Genomic DNA, 17,330 nt, shown 5'->3' with positions numbered 1-17,330 from the left:
AAAATTAAATAAATAAATAAACCGGGACAAATGTAGGACAACATTTTCAAATGGTGGACACTTTTTTAAAAAAAGTGGAGGACACGCAAAAAATTTTGCTGATTTTTTAAAAAATGTTAATACATGTTTCTGAGGCATCTATAGACAGTTACCCCCCTTGCCCCTGCGCATGAGAGGCCAAAGGCCCCGGCGGCAATCAGCGGCAGGACCGGGCTGGGGCCGGTCCCAAGGCCTCGCCGGGCCGCATCCGGCCCGCGGGCCGCAGGTTGCCTACCCCTGTTTTAAGGCATCCCCATTAAAAGATGCTGTTCTAGGCTAACTAAATTTTATATTGTTTATTAATTTTAATAGGACTTTAGTAGAGAGAGATATCAGAAACTAGTTTGAGGGAGAGTGAAGTCAATGGCTGCAACTGAATTAGAACTTTAGACTCCTATCTCAAGATGCTGGCACAAGGGATACACCCATAAATGTGGATTGCTCAGTCAGACATCTTGGCTGCATCTGCTCTGCAAATATAATCCAGTATGACCCCACTTTAACTGCCATGGCTTAGTACAATTTTGGGAATTTTTGTTTGTTGAGGCACCAGAGCTTTGAAACCAACGATTCCCAGAATTCCATCGCAATGTGCCATGGTGGTTAAAGTGGTTTCAAACTGGATTATTTCTGCAGTGTGGATGCAGCCCCAGGGAATAAAATTAACTATCAGTGCAGTTGAAGCCTCTGACACATATTAGATAAATCAAATACATGTCTTGCCAAAATGTATTATGAAATTGAAAAGGGAAAGGAAAAAAAAGTGTTTTTAAAAGGAAATTTTCCCAGATGAGACATAATCTCCAAGTACCTTTAATGTCTGAACACTTCAGCACATTAAATGCTTTTTCTCCACTGAACATTTTGCTTTGTATTGCTCCAATAAATATACTTCTTTGTGGCGAATAACAATCACCTCCTGTAGGGGAGGGGAAGCATTACAGAGTTAACCAAGAGAACAAAATAAATAAATGTATAAAATCACAAAAGAAAGAAATCAGTAGAAGTCTTCCAAAGAACTATATCAAAATATGTACTTTTAAACATATGTATTAATAAATGGAAAAGGGAATGAGCAATCAAATGAGGAAAACATATAGCTGAAGCATCTGAGGAAGTAGACTGAAGTCTAAGGATCACATCATGTCACTGTGGTCAAGCTCCAGATGTTCTCCATCATATTGTATTGCTTTGTCCATTGTATATAAATCCAAGGGGAAAATTGTTAAGAAGGTTATTGGAAATGAATATCTGTTTGGATGGGTTATCAGTGGTATACTTATTGGAAGATCGGATCCGCTAATGGCCAATTTTCTGGTGGAGGCAACAAGATTATGGCTTAAATTTTAATAACAATCCTGAAGTTTTATTGTAAATGTATGCTGTTGTTGTATGCCTAATAAAGGTTGACCGACTGATATCACATGAGGAAAATCACATGAGGGTTTAAACAGACATTAGCCCATGAAAATCGTGTGATCACAACAAATCATTCATGGGATTTCCCCATGAATTGTTTGTTGCTGATTATTACCTGTTTATTGCCAGGATAAATCCTCTTTAATCATGATGCATGTGAAAATCTTCACCGGGATTGCACAATATTCATTGGCTAATGTCCATTTAAACCCCTGCTTTTCCCCCCATGTGATGAAGTCCTAAGAAAGTTCATGCTGCCAACTTCTTTCTTTCAGTTACTCTCAAAAGGTGCGACAAGAGCTCTTTACATACTGATTTTATAGACTAACATGGCTATATCTTTGAATTCTACCAGCTGAAGTTATTCAAAGTTTTTTTAAAAGAACCCCCCATCAAGGTTGAAATGATAATATGCATAACTTTGATTCTGCTCTTTCTTGCAGGCATGGAGGCACAGGGTGGCATCCTGTGAATGACACAGTTTTATGGACGTATGCCTTACACAAATATTATGTCTCCTCTTGGATGGGACACAGAGAATTATTCTCCAGCCCTTTGGACACCATTGAAAACATCACCCAGGACAAGCCCCAGGAGGGCTTGTTGGTTGCCGCCCGTGAAGCTGCTTGCCTGACCACATGGTGGGCAGCTTTGCGGTGCTCCAGCAGTAGTGGTAGTGGCAGCAGTGGCAGAGGCAAAAAATCCAGTTTTTTGCTGACTCAAAAAAGGATCAGCTTTCTGCTGCTTCTTTTTGGGCTGGCAAGAAGCTGGATCAGGGCTGCAGCATGTGGTTACTGCAGTCCCTGATCTGGCGATCAAAGGGGCAGTGTGAAGCCACCCCTTCAAGGCCATCTATTTCGGCCCATGGTTTGACAGTCTGATATATTATTGAACTGATGTGTTCTAATAGAAAAATATGTGAACAAGCTCTTTTTCTTGCCCAGAAAAAGAAGGGGGAAAAGGGGGGGAGGGGTTAGTTTCAATTTTTATTAATAAATTTAAAATAAATAAGTGTCTTACACATTGTGAATGAAAGCCTTTGATCAATCTCTATCCTCCTTGATGACAGAGATACAGATTTCCATTTTCTGTTGAAAGAGTTCTCTAACAGATCCTTTAAATAATTTATTACACTATAACAAATCATTAAGAAAATCCTGTGATGTTTGGTTTTCCCACTAGTCTTCCTTGCTGCTGCAGATACCATTTTCTGCAACAAATGCCAGTATTATCCATATGATCTATCAATGCAAAATTGTTTCAGTGCCAATTCCTAGGTTGGACTGGCTCAATTTTTAAGGATCATGTGTTCGGTCTTAAATGTATGATTGCATGTGTTGAGCATCTTCTGTTGTTCAAGGATGGAATTGGATACTGGAACAACATTTTGGCATCATGAAACATCCTAATTCTTAATTTCATTTTTTTTAAAGCAAGCTATTGAAGTAAAGGCAGATAGGCAATGCTTGAAATATAAGAAGCCAAAAAAGAAAACAAACAAACAAAACTGGCCAGGACTTCCATACATGAGAGAAAATGTGATATGAAATAAAGCTAATATACAGTGGACCCTTCTCATCCATGAGGGTTCAGTTCCAGGACTCCCTGCGGATGCAAAATACATGGATGCTCAGGCCCCATATTATTCAATGGTGGTGACCTGCACACACTAATACTGAATAATATAGGGCATGGTGATCCGCAGATGGTCAAATCCATGGATCACTAGCCCACCATTATGGAGGGTCCACTGTATGTACATTTGCTTATTTGAAAATGATGGGTGGGCAGCCATTTATTGTGTGTGTGTGTGTGTGTGTATTTAAATACAGAATATAGTTCTGTACAAGCTTCCAATTCCTTTTTACTATTTATAAGAATTAAAATACTGAATATATCTTGTAAATAATTACCTCCGTTTTCAAAGGCGTTTAGATCAGGTCTAGACTTACTGTCTAATGATGTTGTTCTCTCTGATTGCCGCTCAGTAATATTAAACTTTGATGGAACTGCAACACCATCACCTAGAAGAGCAAACAACAGAATCAGTGAATTTATTAAACTTTACCTGATAAACAGAGAGATTTCTATGGCACATGTATTACCATATTATTAATTAAGCAAACTATTATTATGTTAACTTTAGCACTCAACCAGCCTGCACTATAGATATCACACTACTGGTTTAAAAACAATCCTAATTCACCAATATGGCTAAGGATCACCTTCGTTGAAGGGCCAGCTGAACTTGTATTAAATTCAAACTCGTCTTAGACTAGAGATGTTGGAAATTACTGATTACTACCCAAATTTTGTACTGGCCTTATGTGTGTGTTTATAGGCCATGGGAGATTTCACTCTGGTATAACTCAACTCCTCCCACTATCCAACCCACTCTTTTGTTGGTTGTTCTTCTGGTTGATCTCAGAGCAGTTACTCCATCAAAGATCATCCAGCAGAAGGTGATTATGCAGGCAAAACACCAGTTCAGGCAGCAGAAAAGTAGCTTAGCTGGCACAAGATGCTTCTGTTTCTTCCCAAACTCTTACAGCAAGTGCATCTTTCAGTTAGGATTGTTCTGCTAGTTATTTAATACCTTACATAAGCAATAACAATGCCTGAATGGAATAAGAGAGCAAAGCACACAAAGCAAATTTTGGTCCTTGAGCTAAAATAATGACAATGTCATAAATCATGATGGGGGTGAGAATCAAGGAGGCTCACTCCTCTTAGCTTTTGCTATACCCCTAACAGAAATGGAAATATTTATGTTTTTTTCAAAGGCTGTGGGATATGATTTGGCTAAGTGTGATAGTGGTCAGGTGTTATTTTTATTTTCTCCCCATAATTTCAGCATCTTAAGTCCTGATGTCATGATGATAGAACTTTATAATGAAAGAATCAGAGGAACAAATGGTTTGAAAGTGAGGTGTCTGCAATGGGAATATCAGTTTTCTAGCACCACTGCTCCTATTTGAGACTGCAAGCCAATCTTTTCCTCCAAATATTTTTTTTAAGTAAGCATTCTTTACTTTATAGCTAGCAGGTATAATTGTCTCAGATGTGCACTGCCATTATCTTCACATGTATAACTCATTGTTGTCAGCTCATATGTTTCCAGTTTGACCACTTGCTACTCCTATCTTCCCAGCAATAGCAGGAGTTCCCAAAGTAAGTGCCCTGAGAGTTCCTTCACTATTTGAGAGACCAGTCAAAGGAGTTGTTTAGGGTAGATAGGCTGATGTGGCTTCTCTTTTTCCCATCCCAGTTACATATGTTCATGCAAACACACATCATGAACTAGCTCAGATTAAAACACAACACAGTTTTACACACATTTACTCAAAAATAAGACTAAGTTTGTTGAACTGATCTGACTCATAGATAATTGTTTGTAGCATTTAAGTTCACAAAAAACATAATTGTGGCATGTTACAGATGCGCAAAAAGTACGTACTAGGTACATACTAGGGTTAGGAAAGGGCGTCCTTTCCAGACGCCCTAACCCTAGTACGTACCTAGTACGTACAAAATGGCAGCATCCATTCTGCATGGGTGCCGCTGTTTTGACATTGCGGACGCTTAGCGTCTGCATGTCACGGTTATGACACCGCAAGTGCACTGCTTTTTGCTGGTTCTTTTTGCTGTGCCAGGGAATTGCGCGGTTTGTCCGTTGCAGTTCCCTGGCACAGCAAACACGGGTGCCGGCAGAGCACCCTTTTTGGGTGCTCTGTAAAGCGCCATTGTCACTTTTGCATACCTAGGAACAAAGAAAGGTACTTATACCAGGTCAGATTATGTGATTTACTATGATTGGCATGGCTCTCCAAGTCTCAAACATGATTCTCTGGGATTCAGGCAGGTATCCTATTATCTGATACCTCATCTTGCATGTACATTGAGAAATGTCATAACCATGATTTTCTAAGTATATATCTATATGTGCGTGTTTGTATATAATATTTAAATATATATAATTATTAACATTGCTATAAACACACACATGTATCTTTTAAAATATTTATCTCATATCTCTATCTATCATCTATCTATCTATCTATCTATCTATCTATCTATCTATCTATCTATCTATACACTGTTATAAATAGTAATTATAATTATAATTATAAAAAAAATCTATGTATCATTTATTTAAAACAGACATTCAAGCCATCCTCTGTTAGACGTTCTGTTTCTCATGTCCTTGCCTTCTTGTAAATCTCTCCCAGTTTCCATGGGTTTCAAAAGTTCATTCTCCAGCGCTGAAGTTTTGTTTTTTGTTAAGTGAATTTCCTGAGAAGTTTGAATTCTGTAATATTCTCCTGAAGTACACCCCAACAAGGAAAAGAACAAAAATTACCTTAGTGATATCGACTTTAAAAAAAACAACCAGGGCTAGAGAGTCTGTAATAAGGTTCCTACCTGATTTATAACACATCTCTTTTATTGCCTTTTCTTCTTCTATGTCTTCTGGTGTCTTTGATAATAAATAAGATGCATCTGTAAGAAAGGTTTTTTTAAAAAAAGAAAGAAGATCTTGCCCGATTTCTTCCTAAACCATACAAAGCATAAATGAACTGGAATGCATTTATAGTATAAGTCATATGTGGTCACAGAAAGGCTAGCTGTCATCACTGTGATCATTTAATGATAAGAGAGATCCTTGTTTTTAAGGCAATTTTTTTCTAGGATGATTTGGTTTACTAAAAACATTCGAAAGGGAAACACACAGTCTGACAAAATATTTACTTTGCTCTTCCTGTTCTTCTTCTTCATCCTCCTCAAGATTGATGGTAATAATCAATGGTGGATGAATAGGTCTTAATGTATTTTCTTGACCTTTGGTGGAATCTTGATTTTGGTCAAGAGGTAAAATTCCTTCCTCAACTTCCTTTTGCAGTGTAGAATCTACAGGAAGGAACTTTAAGTTCAGTATAAAACTGTTGAGTAAAATATCAAAATCATCAAATACAATTACATTAAATCACTTCCCAAAAAACTGACGCTGTTTTGTAAAACAGTCACACACACACACACACAAATTGGTATGTATTACTATTAGAACTACCAGCCCATTAAATACAACTGTTGATTGAGCATAAGAGTTTTATAGAACTCTTTATAGAATCAGGTTCACCTCTTGAGGTCAAAGTGGTCTTTTGGCCACCAAGTTAAGGTACTTTATTCTCCAAGTTCTAAATATGGTCTTGGAATATTAGATCTTGTACTGTTCTTGATTTTTATCTTACTTTTATCCTGTTCTTTAATTAATTAATATCCATCTTTCTCTCAAAATGGGATTCAATTTAATTTCTAAAGGTTTTTATATTATTTATTTATTTTTTAAAATACTATATGGTTCTTTTTTGTGAAAAAAGAGCTTATGATTAGACAGCTTCAGCTACTGGGTCTTATACAATGTTTTTTAAAACCAATTAGATAAAATCTGTATTCTCAGTTACATACCACATTATTACCTCAATGATGCTAAACCTTCTGCCATAACTACGGTCATATAGTTTTTAGCCACATTCTCTCCAATTAGAGTTAGTTCAGACATTTTATTTATTTATTTAAAATGAAAAAATATGTATGGAATCTAGTAAAACTAGAAAAATGCACATACATTTTTTCAGGAAATATATATGGCAGTAATCCATATTTGGATCTTTTCTGCAATATCAAAATTGATTTCTTCCCAATTTTAACACAATATTTTCCACATGTATGTTCTCCATAGAGTAAAATCCATTGTATTAGCACCATACTCTCATAACTAAATATAAAATACAACATTCATCTTCTGACTACGTACATGCAAATACGAGATTTCTAAGTTACACAATCCATCAGTTATTCATATTGTTTCTCATTCTCTTGTCTTTGAATGCTCAATCCAGCTTTCACATGGTAAATTTGCTATGGAGGAAAAAACACTGGATACTTAAATGCTCCTATAATAATACTCAGTTTAAGCAAGCTCTACAAGTTAGAGAAGCAAGCTGTCTGACTAGACAGTCTTTTAGTCACAAGATAACAACTGTACCTTGAATCCCCCAAAGTGTTCTGAATTATATATATATATATATATATATATATGGGACAGTAAAACTGGTTTTTAGTAACTCCTGATTTATGCTGATTCTTGCAATTCAAGATACATACCAAGGTCTGCGGTTAGCTGATATATGGGTCAAGTGGCCATTAATATGTATTTCCACTAAAAATAGCCAATCTATACAAAACCTGCCAAAAATAGTTTTGTTGTTGTCTGTTTCAAGTGGTTTCAAGTTGCTCAGAATAATGAGTGGCTGCACAGAGCAAAGAAGAGTAGTTTTCCATGAGTGGTTTTCAACTGGAGTATTGTTTAAATCAGCCACATATAGTCCTTTAAATCAAAGGAATTTAGGAATTATGGAGCTCATGGATAGAGAGGTAAAAGAACTGTCCATCCAGGCTGAAAGCCTATGTTCTTCCTGGTCTTGCTTGGTCCTGTTTGAATGATGCAGGCCAAAACCCGAGGGCTAGGATCAGGAGAAATTTTGGCAGACCAGACATAGATCTGGTGGATCCAACCTGATGCCAGGGTAAACAGCCCTTAACATAGGTAATTTGATCCCTGGTTTGCTGCAGAGATTCCTGAAAACTTGCAGCAAACCCTGTCTGTTTAGGCGGACTCCACACAATCCTTACCTTTATGCACACACACACCCCCAATTGCCACATCTGAAACAGAAATTGGGTGCCTTGCCACATGGGTGCAGCCAGGTGCTCACTTCTGCATCAGATACAGCAACGAAAAGCTTCTCAGTATGAGCAATACCATGGAAAGATATGGAGTATGCACCAGTAGCAGATCGCCAGGACAGTGGAGGGAAGGATATGTAAACACCTGACCATCCCCATGCCAGCCCAAGGACTAACTTGGGTGAACATTCGGGCCAAAATAGCACAGGCTGAACCTGTACTTTTCTGGTCCATCTGTTCAGGGACAAAGAATACTTATCCATGATGATATAGGATATCTTCAAAAATGAATGTACCCCATCAGTATGGGTGGGGGGGTTTCACTGTTGTTGCTCTTGTTGAGTTTTTGTTGTTGTTTTTGGAGTTTCAGCCCTTTTTTGTGAACAAAAACCATCTATGCAAAAAAGGAAAAAACTTGGAAATTCTCTTACTTCCTTAGATTTTTTTTAACCCCTCTAGATTCACTGCTTTAGATAGTCACTTTGTTTTCTTTATCTGAGAAGAGAACATCTATGGGACTTCAGCCCCAATAATAGCTACTAGGAAATCCCCGCATGAGAGACAGCTTTTAGAGGCTCTTCTAACCTAGTATAGATTTACTTTTCTTGTTTTATTTTCTTGTTCCTTTCTTATGGTAAGATGGATTTCCTGAGTTTTCCTCTTTTTTTTTAACCTTACAAAAGCATCATTGAGTTCCTGCTCGAGGTTCATATTGCACTAGATCTGTTATACTCTGCTTAATGGAGATACCAAATATTCCTATACATTTAAATGTTTCTATTTCAGTAAATATTTGTACTCACCACTACTAGGTGGCAAAAAAAGTCCATTTATATTACGAGGTTTCCTGTGATGGAAGACACAACTGATTCTTATGCAGCCCAAAGGCTGTGTTTCCCAGAAACATGAGATGCTGTTGTATTTTTGCTATGGAGAAACATAGATGAGTCCATATTTAATACTTTTCAGATGTTATACAAATCATGGATGGAGCTCATGAAACAAAACTACGAAAAACAGTAGATGAGAAATAATAATCATCAATGACTCTGCTAGTTTCTATTTAGCAAGGAACACTCCGAAGACATAAACAGAGACCCACAGAAGTGTGATCTAGAAGTACAATCTAAATTGCTCTAGCCAGTTTTCCAACTGTTTGCAACATAAGTTTAGCGAGAAGATCTTAAAAGTATCAAAAAAGAAATGGGCTTCTAGTTCTTTCCATGTTACACACTCCCTTTACACAAGTGGACTAGACCCAAAAGTTTATTTCCACTTATAGAAGATGGCCATCCCTACATACAAGGTCTATTTTAATCTTTCCACTGTAGCATTTTGTGAGAAAAGCTAAATCAAACCCAAATATGTTCTGCTTGTGACACAACTTACACTCAAGTCATGAAAACAGCTACAGAATGTACCAGCTGTAGCACTCTGTAAGCTTTTTCCATTAAGGCTGTTTTGACTCAATCTATATGTCCTGCAGTAAAACACTTTTACCAGGTTCCTTTAAATCACTGTGACTGTAACCATGAATCCTTTGAAGCCAAGAACAATGTCGTTACTAGACTTAATAAGACTTAGGACTTAAAGATAGCTAATTTTTCTTCTGTGTACCCTCAGATATAAAATGTTCTATTACCATAGCTCAAAGAGGAGGGTTATGGGAGTAGAAAGCTGAATCAAAGTACAGATGGAGAAGCCCTTAAAATGTAATGCATTCATTCAGCTTTTCAAGCTGGGCAGAAAATGTAAACCAATGCTATCTTTAGTTGATAAAAAGATGTCTGATTATTTCCAAAGCTGTTATCTGGGTGTCACAAGGGACATTGTGCTTCATAAATGTGAAACTAAGATGTCACATTTGCATTGGCAGAGGTGAGAGACAGCCTATAAATACTTATAATAGCTCTACTTCAAGAGAGGCCACTTCAAAGAGCTTGTCGCGTCTACCTGTATTTCCATATGTCTAAATTTGCAAAGTTGATGGGAACATCTTCCCTCTCTCCATAATGAGCACACAGTGTCACTGCCAATGCCTTTTTCACAGTGACGGAATCGACACTTTGATCCCTGTATAGGGAAGAAAAAAGGGTTTGAAAACAGCTATGCAGTATGCCTTGTTTAAAATGTGGTTTTGGCCAGACATCAATTATGTTCCACAATGAACAGAATATTTCATGTAAGAACAATTAGAAATTAAAAATACTCAGTCAAAAATTGGTTGTATTTTAGTTAAGGGATAAAGGATGGAATTTTAGTTTGTATACATTATGTACTATTTACTGTTTAGGTATTTTATTTATTTGCTTATGTAAATGGTTTATGCATTTTATGCATTTTTCTGTAATTTTGTAAACCACCTTGATCTTTTAGAAAGGTGGTATATAAATATTATTATTATTATTATTATTATTATTATTATTAAAAACAGCTAATAAAATATAAAACAACTCATTTCTATGACATGTTGGAAGGTGTGAACAAATAAAGGGTCTTTGTCTAGTACTGGAAATCCATCAGGTTTGCTGACAGGCAAACCACCTTTGAGAGAGACTTTTACAAACATAGCACAAGAACCAGCAAAAGTCTCTCTCCCATCACGGTCTTCTACCTCCAGGAAGCACTGGAATACCTCTGATCATTTTAGAGTATGAGCTGACTCATATGGAAGAAGACAGTCCTTCCTACACCCAACCTGTTTATCATATACTAATTATAGCATTTCGATGTCACTAGTTGAAATTATTTTTATAAAAGGCTATAGCTACATTTGTTCTCAAAATTATTACAGTTGTATGTTCCTAGCCTCTTGTCCTTGGTACAGATTCCTCATCAGGACTATCAGATGTAGTGGCACCCCCATGCCTTTGAGTGTGTTCCATAATTTTTCATGATCTATACAATCAAATTCTTTTTGTAGTCTATGAAACACATGCTTATTCTTTTGGTGCACTCCAGGATTCAGAAAAGGAAGAGGCACTAGGGACCATATTGCAAAAATATGATGGTATGCTGAAAACATCATAAGAAAAGCAGAATTAGAATCAGAAAAAGGAGGAGTTAATATAGGAGTAAAGAATATTAACAACCTAAGATATGCAGATGACAACATAATATTAGCAGAAGACATTAAGGAACTGGAACAATTAATAAGGAAGGTCAAAGATGAAAGTGCAAAGGCAGGTCTGATACTGAACGTAAAGAAAACAAAAATAATGACCATAGAAGAAATACATACATTCAGTCTAGACAACAAGGAAATTGAAAAAGTTAAAGAATTTCTATATCTAGGATCAACCATTGACCAGAATGGAGACTGCAATCATGAAATAAGAAGAAGACTAGGAATGGGAAGGGCAACTATGAAAGAACTGGACAAAATACTGAAGAAGATATACATCTGAGCACTAAAATCAGCATCACCTAGACCATTGTATTCCCAATTACCATGTACAGATGAGAGAGCTGGACAGTGAAGGAAGCAGACAGAATGAAAATCAATTCATTCAAAATGTGGTGCTGGAGAAGAGTACTTAGAATACCATGGACAGCCCAGAAGACAAACCAATGGGTTCTTGTACAGATCAGACCAGAGCGCTCCTTGGAAGCTAAGATGATCAAGCTGAGACTACTGTAATTTGAACACATAATGAGAAGGCATGGGTCACTAGAAAAATCAATAATGCTGGGAAAGGTAGAGGGTAGAAGAAAGAGACGAAGACCACAGACCAGATGGATAGAGTCGATCAGGGGCAAGGGCTGGCAGGATCTGGGCAAGGCAGTGGAGGATAGGGATTCTTGGAAATGTCTCATCCACAGGGTTGCCATGATCAGGAGTTGACTCAGGGACAGCTAACAACAACAACAATGTTCCAGGCATAAAACTTGGAATCATAAAACATGGCCACACAGCCCAAAAACCCCATCAAAAACTATGGATGCTGGCCATGGAAGCCTTCGACTTCACAAACTTGGAATCATTTTCTTACTACCGCTAGTGAAATATCAGAAATTCCAGAAAAGTTACAAATACAGAATTGAAGAGAAACAATTATACATTAATCTGAGCTATTGACAAGAAAGGGTATATTATTCCACCAACTCTACTGTGCAACCTCTCTTCAGCTGAACTGACTTGCCCAAGCAATTTTCTGATAGATCTGACAATACATAGCAAATACAAAGCACATTTATTAACATCTTCTAGCAATCCCCTGTTGCTACAATGAGATGTAAGAGATTATTACACTCTATTTAAACTGACGGGATAAAGTCAAATTTAAATTTAAAAGTGGGTGTTATCACACTCAGCCAAGGCCAGGTGAGTGCAACCTGTCTGCAGCCCAGACCTCAGCCATGCTTCTCCAGCAGCTCTTCAAAAATGGGAGCTTGCTGTTTTTGAAAAGTCACTGGATAAGCATGAGTGGTGTCTAGACTGCAGATGGGTTGCACTTGCCCAGCCGTGACTGAGTGCAATAACACCTACTTTTAAATTTAAATTCGACTTTATCCCATGAGAGATAAGTCAGTTTAAACAGAGTGTGATAATCTCTGTAGTCTTTCCAGATCCACCACTGTGAGGAAGGCTGAAGTTATTAGTGAGGTTTACAAATGAGAAAGAAGGAGGACCTAGTCATATATGATACTAAATGTGATGGCAATCATATTTACATATGTGCCTAACTACACGTGATATAAATATCAAAGTTGTGGGGCTTTTTTAAAAAATTAACTTCCTGATGGTTTTATTGGGCTTTATTGGACCACAATGGTTGGGGAGTTTCCACACCAGCTGTGATCTCCAGGAAAAATCTCCCTTCCACTGAAAGCAGTGATGTGGGGAGGAGACCTCATTGGCAAAAATTGAACTTTTTTCTTATTGCTAATTCCAGCTGAGGAGGGAAGGGTAAAACCTGCTGCAATCCTGTATAAATGTACAAGGGAAATGTAGAAATGTATATAGAAATATACTTGCTATTGCTTGTTATTTCTATAGAAAGGGGAAACTACTAGGGGATGTGAGGGAAGCAGTCTGACACAAGATAGAGATTAGCAGTTTGCACCCAACAAGGTTGCTTTCCAAAGCTAGACCAGAAATAAATGCAGAGTGACAGCAATAAGAAGGGAAAGGTATCTGTTCAATAATTTGAAACAGATTCAAGGAGCTTTGTGAAAGGAACATACTGAGATTCATTTAAGGTAGCTCTGAGGATCCTGGCAAATCATAATTTTCATTCACAAAGAAAATCTGACTGGAAATGTGCCTAGGTGGAATCTCTATAGACAGGGAGCTCTACTCAGACAGAAAGCAAAGAGAAGCAGAAATCATCAGAGGAAATATATTTAGTGGTTGTTTTCTAGACTAAAAGTTCAGGGTGCTTGTGACAGGATGGTATTCTGATTGCATGCTGAAAAAAGGCTGATATCCTTGCTCTCCTCAAGAGCAGCCCAAGGTATTTTGCTTCTTGGGGCAATGTAAAAAATGGTACACTTTTATTCCTTGTACAGAAGTCAGCCACAGTAATAGTTGGATGTTCCTTGTATGCTGGTGATGGAAAAGTGACCTCCATCATATCTGAGGACAACTTGCTTGGGGGTTAAAGGGCATGCTGCATTACATCCATCATTTTGTCTTGTACTCATGCCAGTGAAACCTGTTCATCTCAAAAAGCAGGCCAAGTATAGGTTCTGGAGGTACTGCCATAGGACAATTCTCACTATTTTTGGTAGGTTTTTTTTTTAAAGGGAGGGAGATATTGGGAGTCTGAAGGGATCATCTTCATGTAATAGTGCCTCTTTCTTTTATTAATACTTATATTCCACATTGGTGAGTGGGTAAGTAATGTAGAATCTAGATACCAGGCAAAATTTTCTAACATTAGATACCCATGTGTTATTGGATTATGCCTCTCACCATTCCTAATCATTGGAATGCTCAGTGGGGATGATGAAACTGTAGTCCAACAATAACTATGAAGAATATGTAAGAAACACTGTAGAAGAAATGCATCAACTATTAATGGGAGAATAACAATTAATGGGAGAATAACACCGTTCTGTTCTTAATTTTTGTTAACATGTTACTTAGAAAGGCATGGAGCCACAAGCTTGTTAATCCAGCATTAAATGTATGGAAGCTCTTCGGGGAAGCGGTGGCATTAATGGATGCTGGGTCTACCAGCATGCTAGACTAATTGTCATTAGTAGTGCTAGTAAACTAGGATAGCCTTTTATTGTTCTGAATGAGACACAAGATGGAACTTGAAGAAGATGAACACTGATCACAAGAGGCAAGAAGGCAGAGGGAGAACAATAAAACATTTTTGGGACTCAGTTTTTTCATGTGAGAGGATCAAATTATTATCTCTCTGATGAAGGATGGCAGAGAACCATACCAAAAAACAAAAAACAAAACAACAACAACAAAAATCAACCATGGGAAGTTTTAAAACATGAGAAACAAAGTGAAGCAGAGTAATTGCAAAACGCAAGTAACAAGACAAAGTTAAATGAAATTGGTGTGTGGACTGAGGCAGGGTTTTGTATGGGAGACTTTTTGTGAGCTGTAGGACTGAGGCCCTGTACAGACCAGCATTTTGTGCTGGCTTGTGGGCAGAATCAGGGTGCAGTGTCCTGATGCTGGATGCCCTAACTCTGCCCCCAGGGCATCATGGAGTGACTCTGGCACTGCATCCACATGATGGCATCCTTCGGAGGGTGCAAAAAGGAGCTGATTTTTGCAGCTCCTTTTTGCGCTCTCCAGAACCCAGATCAGAGCCACAGCATGAGGTTGCCGCAGTCCCGGTCCAGCCAGGAAAGGTGCAGCTGTATGCCGCCCTTGAGGGGTGGTCTACATAGCCCCTGAGTGCTGAAGAGAAATCTTCAAAAACTAAGGAGTCTTGTAGTAGGTTTTACAATACAGTGCCAGATGGACTCTGGCTTGGTAGCTCAGGATTCCATATTTAACAAGCAATTGAACCAACTTTATTAAGGTGCAGTACAGAGCGCCAAAAAGAGGTGCTGGGGAAGTGCCTCTCCTTGCTCCGCAGCAGCGCCATAGCAACCAAATTGCACGGCGCTGCTGCGCAGCAAGAAAGGAGCACACTGAAGTGGCTCCTTTTTGCGGCACACTTGCACTGCACCAAAGCACCAGTGACAGCGCGATGACAGGCCAGAAGCACAGCCCTGTTTGGACACTGTGCTGCTGGCACTTCATCGCTGCATGTACCATCTGGATGGTGCCACACAGCTGCAGCGCGCCCATGACATGCTTGGGTTGCAGGGCGTGTGTACGCCCCGTCCCCGAGCAACCATGGAACGTCATGGGCACGCTGCAAAGGGCCCATCTGTACCGGGCCATAGGTTCCTTAGAAAAGCATGCAGTGGCAGCAATTGAACAATGAAAGGCAGTGGCATATATTTGCTGATGTGTGCCTTCAAGTCATTTTTTATTTATAGTGACCCTAAAGTGAATCTATCACATGGTTTTCTATGGTGAGAGTGTGTGATTCACCCAAGGAGCAAGTACTATTTCCAAACTATGTATGTCCAGCTTGTTCTTTGTATTTTATTTCAGTAATCTAGGTATTATCATATCATATCATGCCTTGGAATATGACAGAACATTTTGTAGATGTTTAACCTAATTTAAAATCACTATAAATTTACTGTACAACATTTTATGTCAAAGCAAAAGGTTTCTTCCCCATGACCCTACCTCATTTAAATGTTGTGATCCCTTTCTGACTTTTCTCCTTCAACACCCATTTGTTTCCATGATGCAAAAAAGATTACTCTTAAAAAGTAGGGTTGCTAGAGTAAAACGGAAGAGTGCTCTTGTTTCTTTAAGGGTTGTACAGAAGAAGAAATTTTAGAGGTTTTGCTTTTGTGAAAAGCAACAGCTGCCAAACTTTCTTCTTGTATACAACCATTAAAGATACATTATCTCATTCCCGTTTTCAATTTGGCAGCCTTAAAACAACACTGTTAAGTCTCCAGTCATTTTGTCATCCAAAGATAACTGAATCTGCAATCTTATGCACACTTACCTGGGAGTAAACCCTGTTGAATACAATGGAGTTTGTTTCCAAGTAAAAAGGTATAGCATTGCATTCTAAACTTTATGGCACTCTCTATTAGAATACTCTGGATCTAGAAAGGTTGGGAGTGCATAATAATATAACAGATGCAAGCCATTATAAATTGTGTAGTATTTACCTTTATACAGGTGGAATGAAAATAGAAAGAGCAGTCATCCCCAGCTTCTGTCATTGACACCTCTTGTGCTTCCACTGCCTTTAGAAATGTCTCAATATAAATGTAAGAATTATCAGCGTGTAAGGGCAGAATGCTCCCTTTTGTTCTGAATATAGATGTATTCAGGATCTAAGTTCTATTTCTTCTTAAAGGGATACTCTAATTGACAGTCCTATTCAAAAGCCTACTTATAGTAATTGTAAAACAGATGGTACCTTCTCCAGGTTTGTTGAAGTGCTCACAAATTGAAAGTGGTTGCTAGACAGTGTACAAATTCAAACTTCCAGAATTTCTTTCATTGTTACCTTAGTTCTTATGACATCATCACAAAGGACAACACATGACCCCTCCAGGTGGGAGTGTTTGCTTATTTTCATCACTCCTGTGTCTTTCAAAACAGGAAGAGGACAGCAATTTCCATGTTGTCTGTTCATTGTATTGCTATCATATACATAAATGCTTATCAATTAAGAGGAAACTCATATAATTGCCAGAAGCACAGAGATGGAAATGAGACAAGTAAGAATGTCACCATCTTCCTCCTGTCCCCTCCCAATATCTTTGTCTCCTGGGCTTACTGGTTGCCACTTATAATGACAGACATACCTGTGCACAAACTATGTCTGGGGACCATCTGTGTTAGATCTGGAAGTACAGTCTTGTTGCCAGTGGGCAGCAGCAGAAAGTCTCAACTTTGTAAGAGATGCTTGGTCATAAGAGGCAAGAGTAAGTACAACTTCCTGCTTCTTCTTTTTCTCCCAGTCAGGCTGCTTGTATTAAAAATTACTGTCAGATAAAGGTAGAGTAGGAAAGGCTCCCACTCTCACCTCCCTGATATGTATCCAGGTTTTCTGCACAGAACAGTG

General features: G+C 38.2%; 1 protein-coding gene across 1 annotated transcript in view; it reads right to left on the bottom strand.

Moving 5' to 3' along the window:
• Positions 1 to 16,479, bottom strand: part of ZC3H11D (zinc finger CCCH-type containing 11D) — a 34,585-nt gene extending 18,106 nt beyond the window's left edge. The window contains exons 1-8 of the mRNA XM_089526796.1: positions 16,426 to 16,479; positions 10,159 to 10,278; positions 9,009 to 9,132; positions 6,208 to 6,366; positions 5,881 to 5,958; positions 5,667 to 5,780; positions 3,372 to 3,482; positions 851 to 958 (exon numbers count right to left, since the gene is read on the bottom strand). Coding sequence (XP_089382922.1) covers positions 851 to 958; positions 3,372 to 3,482; positions 5,667 to 5,780; positions 5,881 to 5,958; positions 6,208 to 6,366; positions 9,009 to 9,132; positions 10,159 to 10,278; positions 16,426 to 16,479 — 868 coding nt within the window. The remainder of the gene's footprint in view (positions 1 to 850; positions 959 to 3,371; positions 3,483 to 5,666; positions 5,781 to 5,880; positions 5,959 to 6,207; positions 6,367 to 9,008; positions 9,133 to 10,158; positions 10,279 to 16,425) is intronic.
• Positions 16,480 to 17,330: the final 851 nt, after the last annotated feature.

The sequence above is a fragment of the Sceloporus occidentalis genome, unplaced genomic scaffold (genome assembly GCF_023333645.1).
Source record: "Sceloporus occidentalis isolate IW3139 unplaced genomic scaffold, rSceOcc1.0.p SCAF_5, whole genome shotgun sequence".
NCBI classification, from domain to species: Eukaryota; Metazoa; Chordata; class Lepidosauria; order Squamata; family Phrynosomatidae; genus Sceloporus; species Sceloporus occidentalis.
Note: the sequence above shows the minus strand (reverse complement) of the source record. Positions and strands in the feature narration are given on the sequence as shown.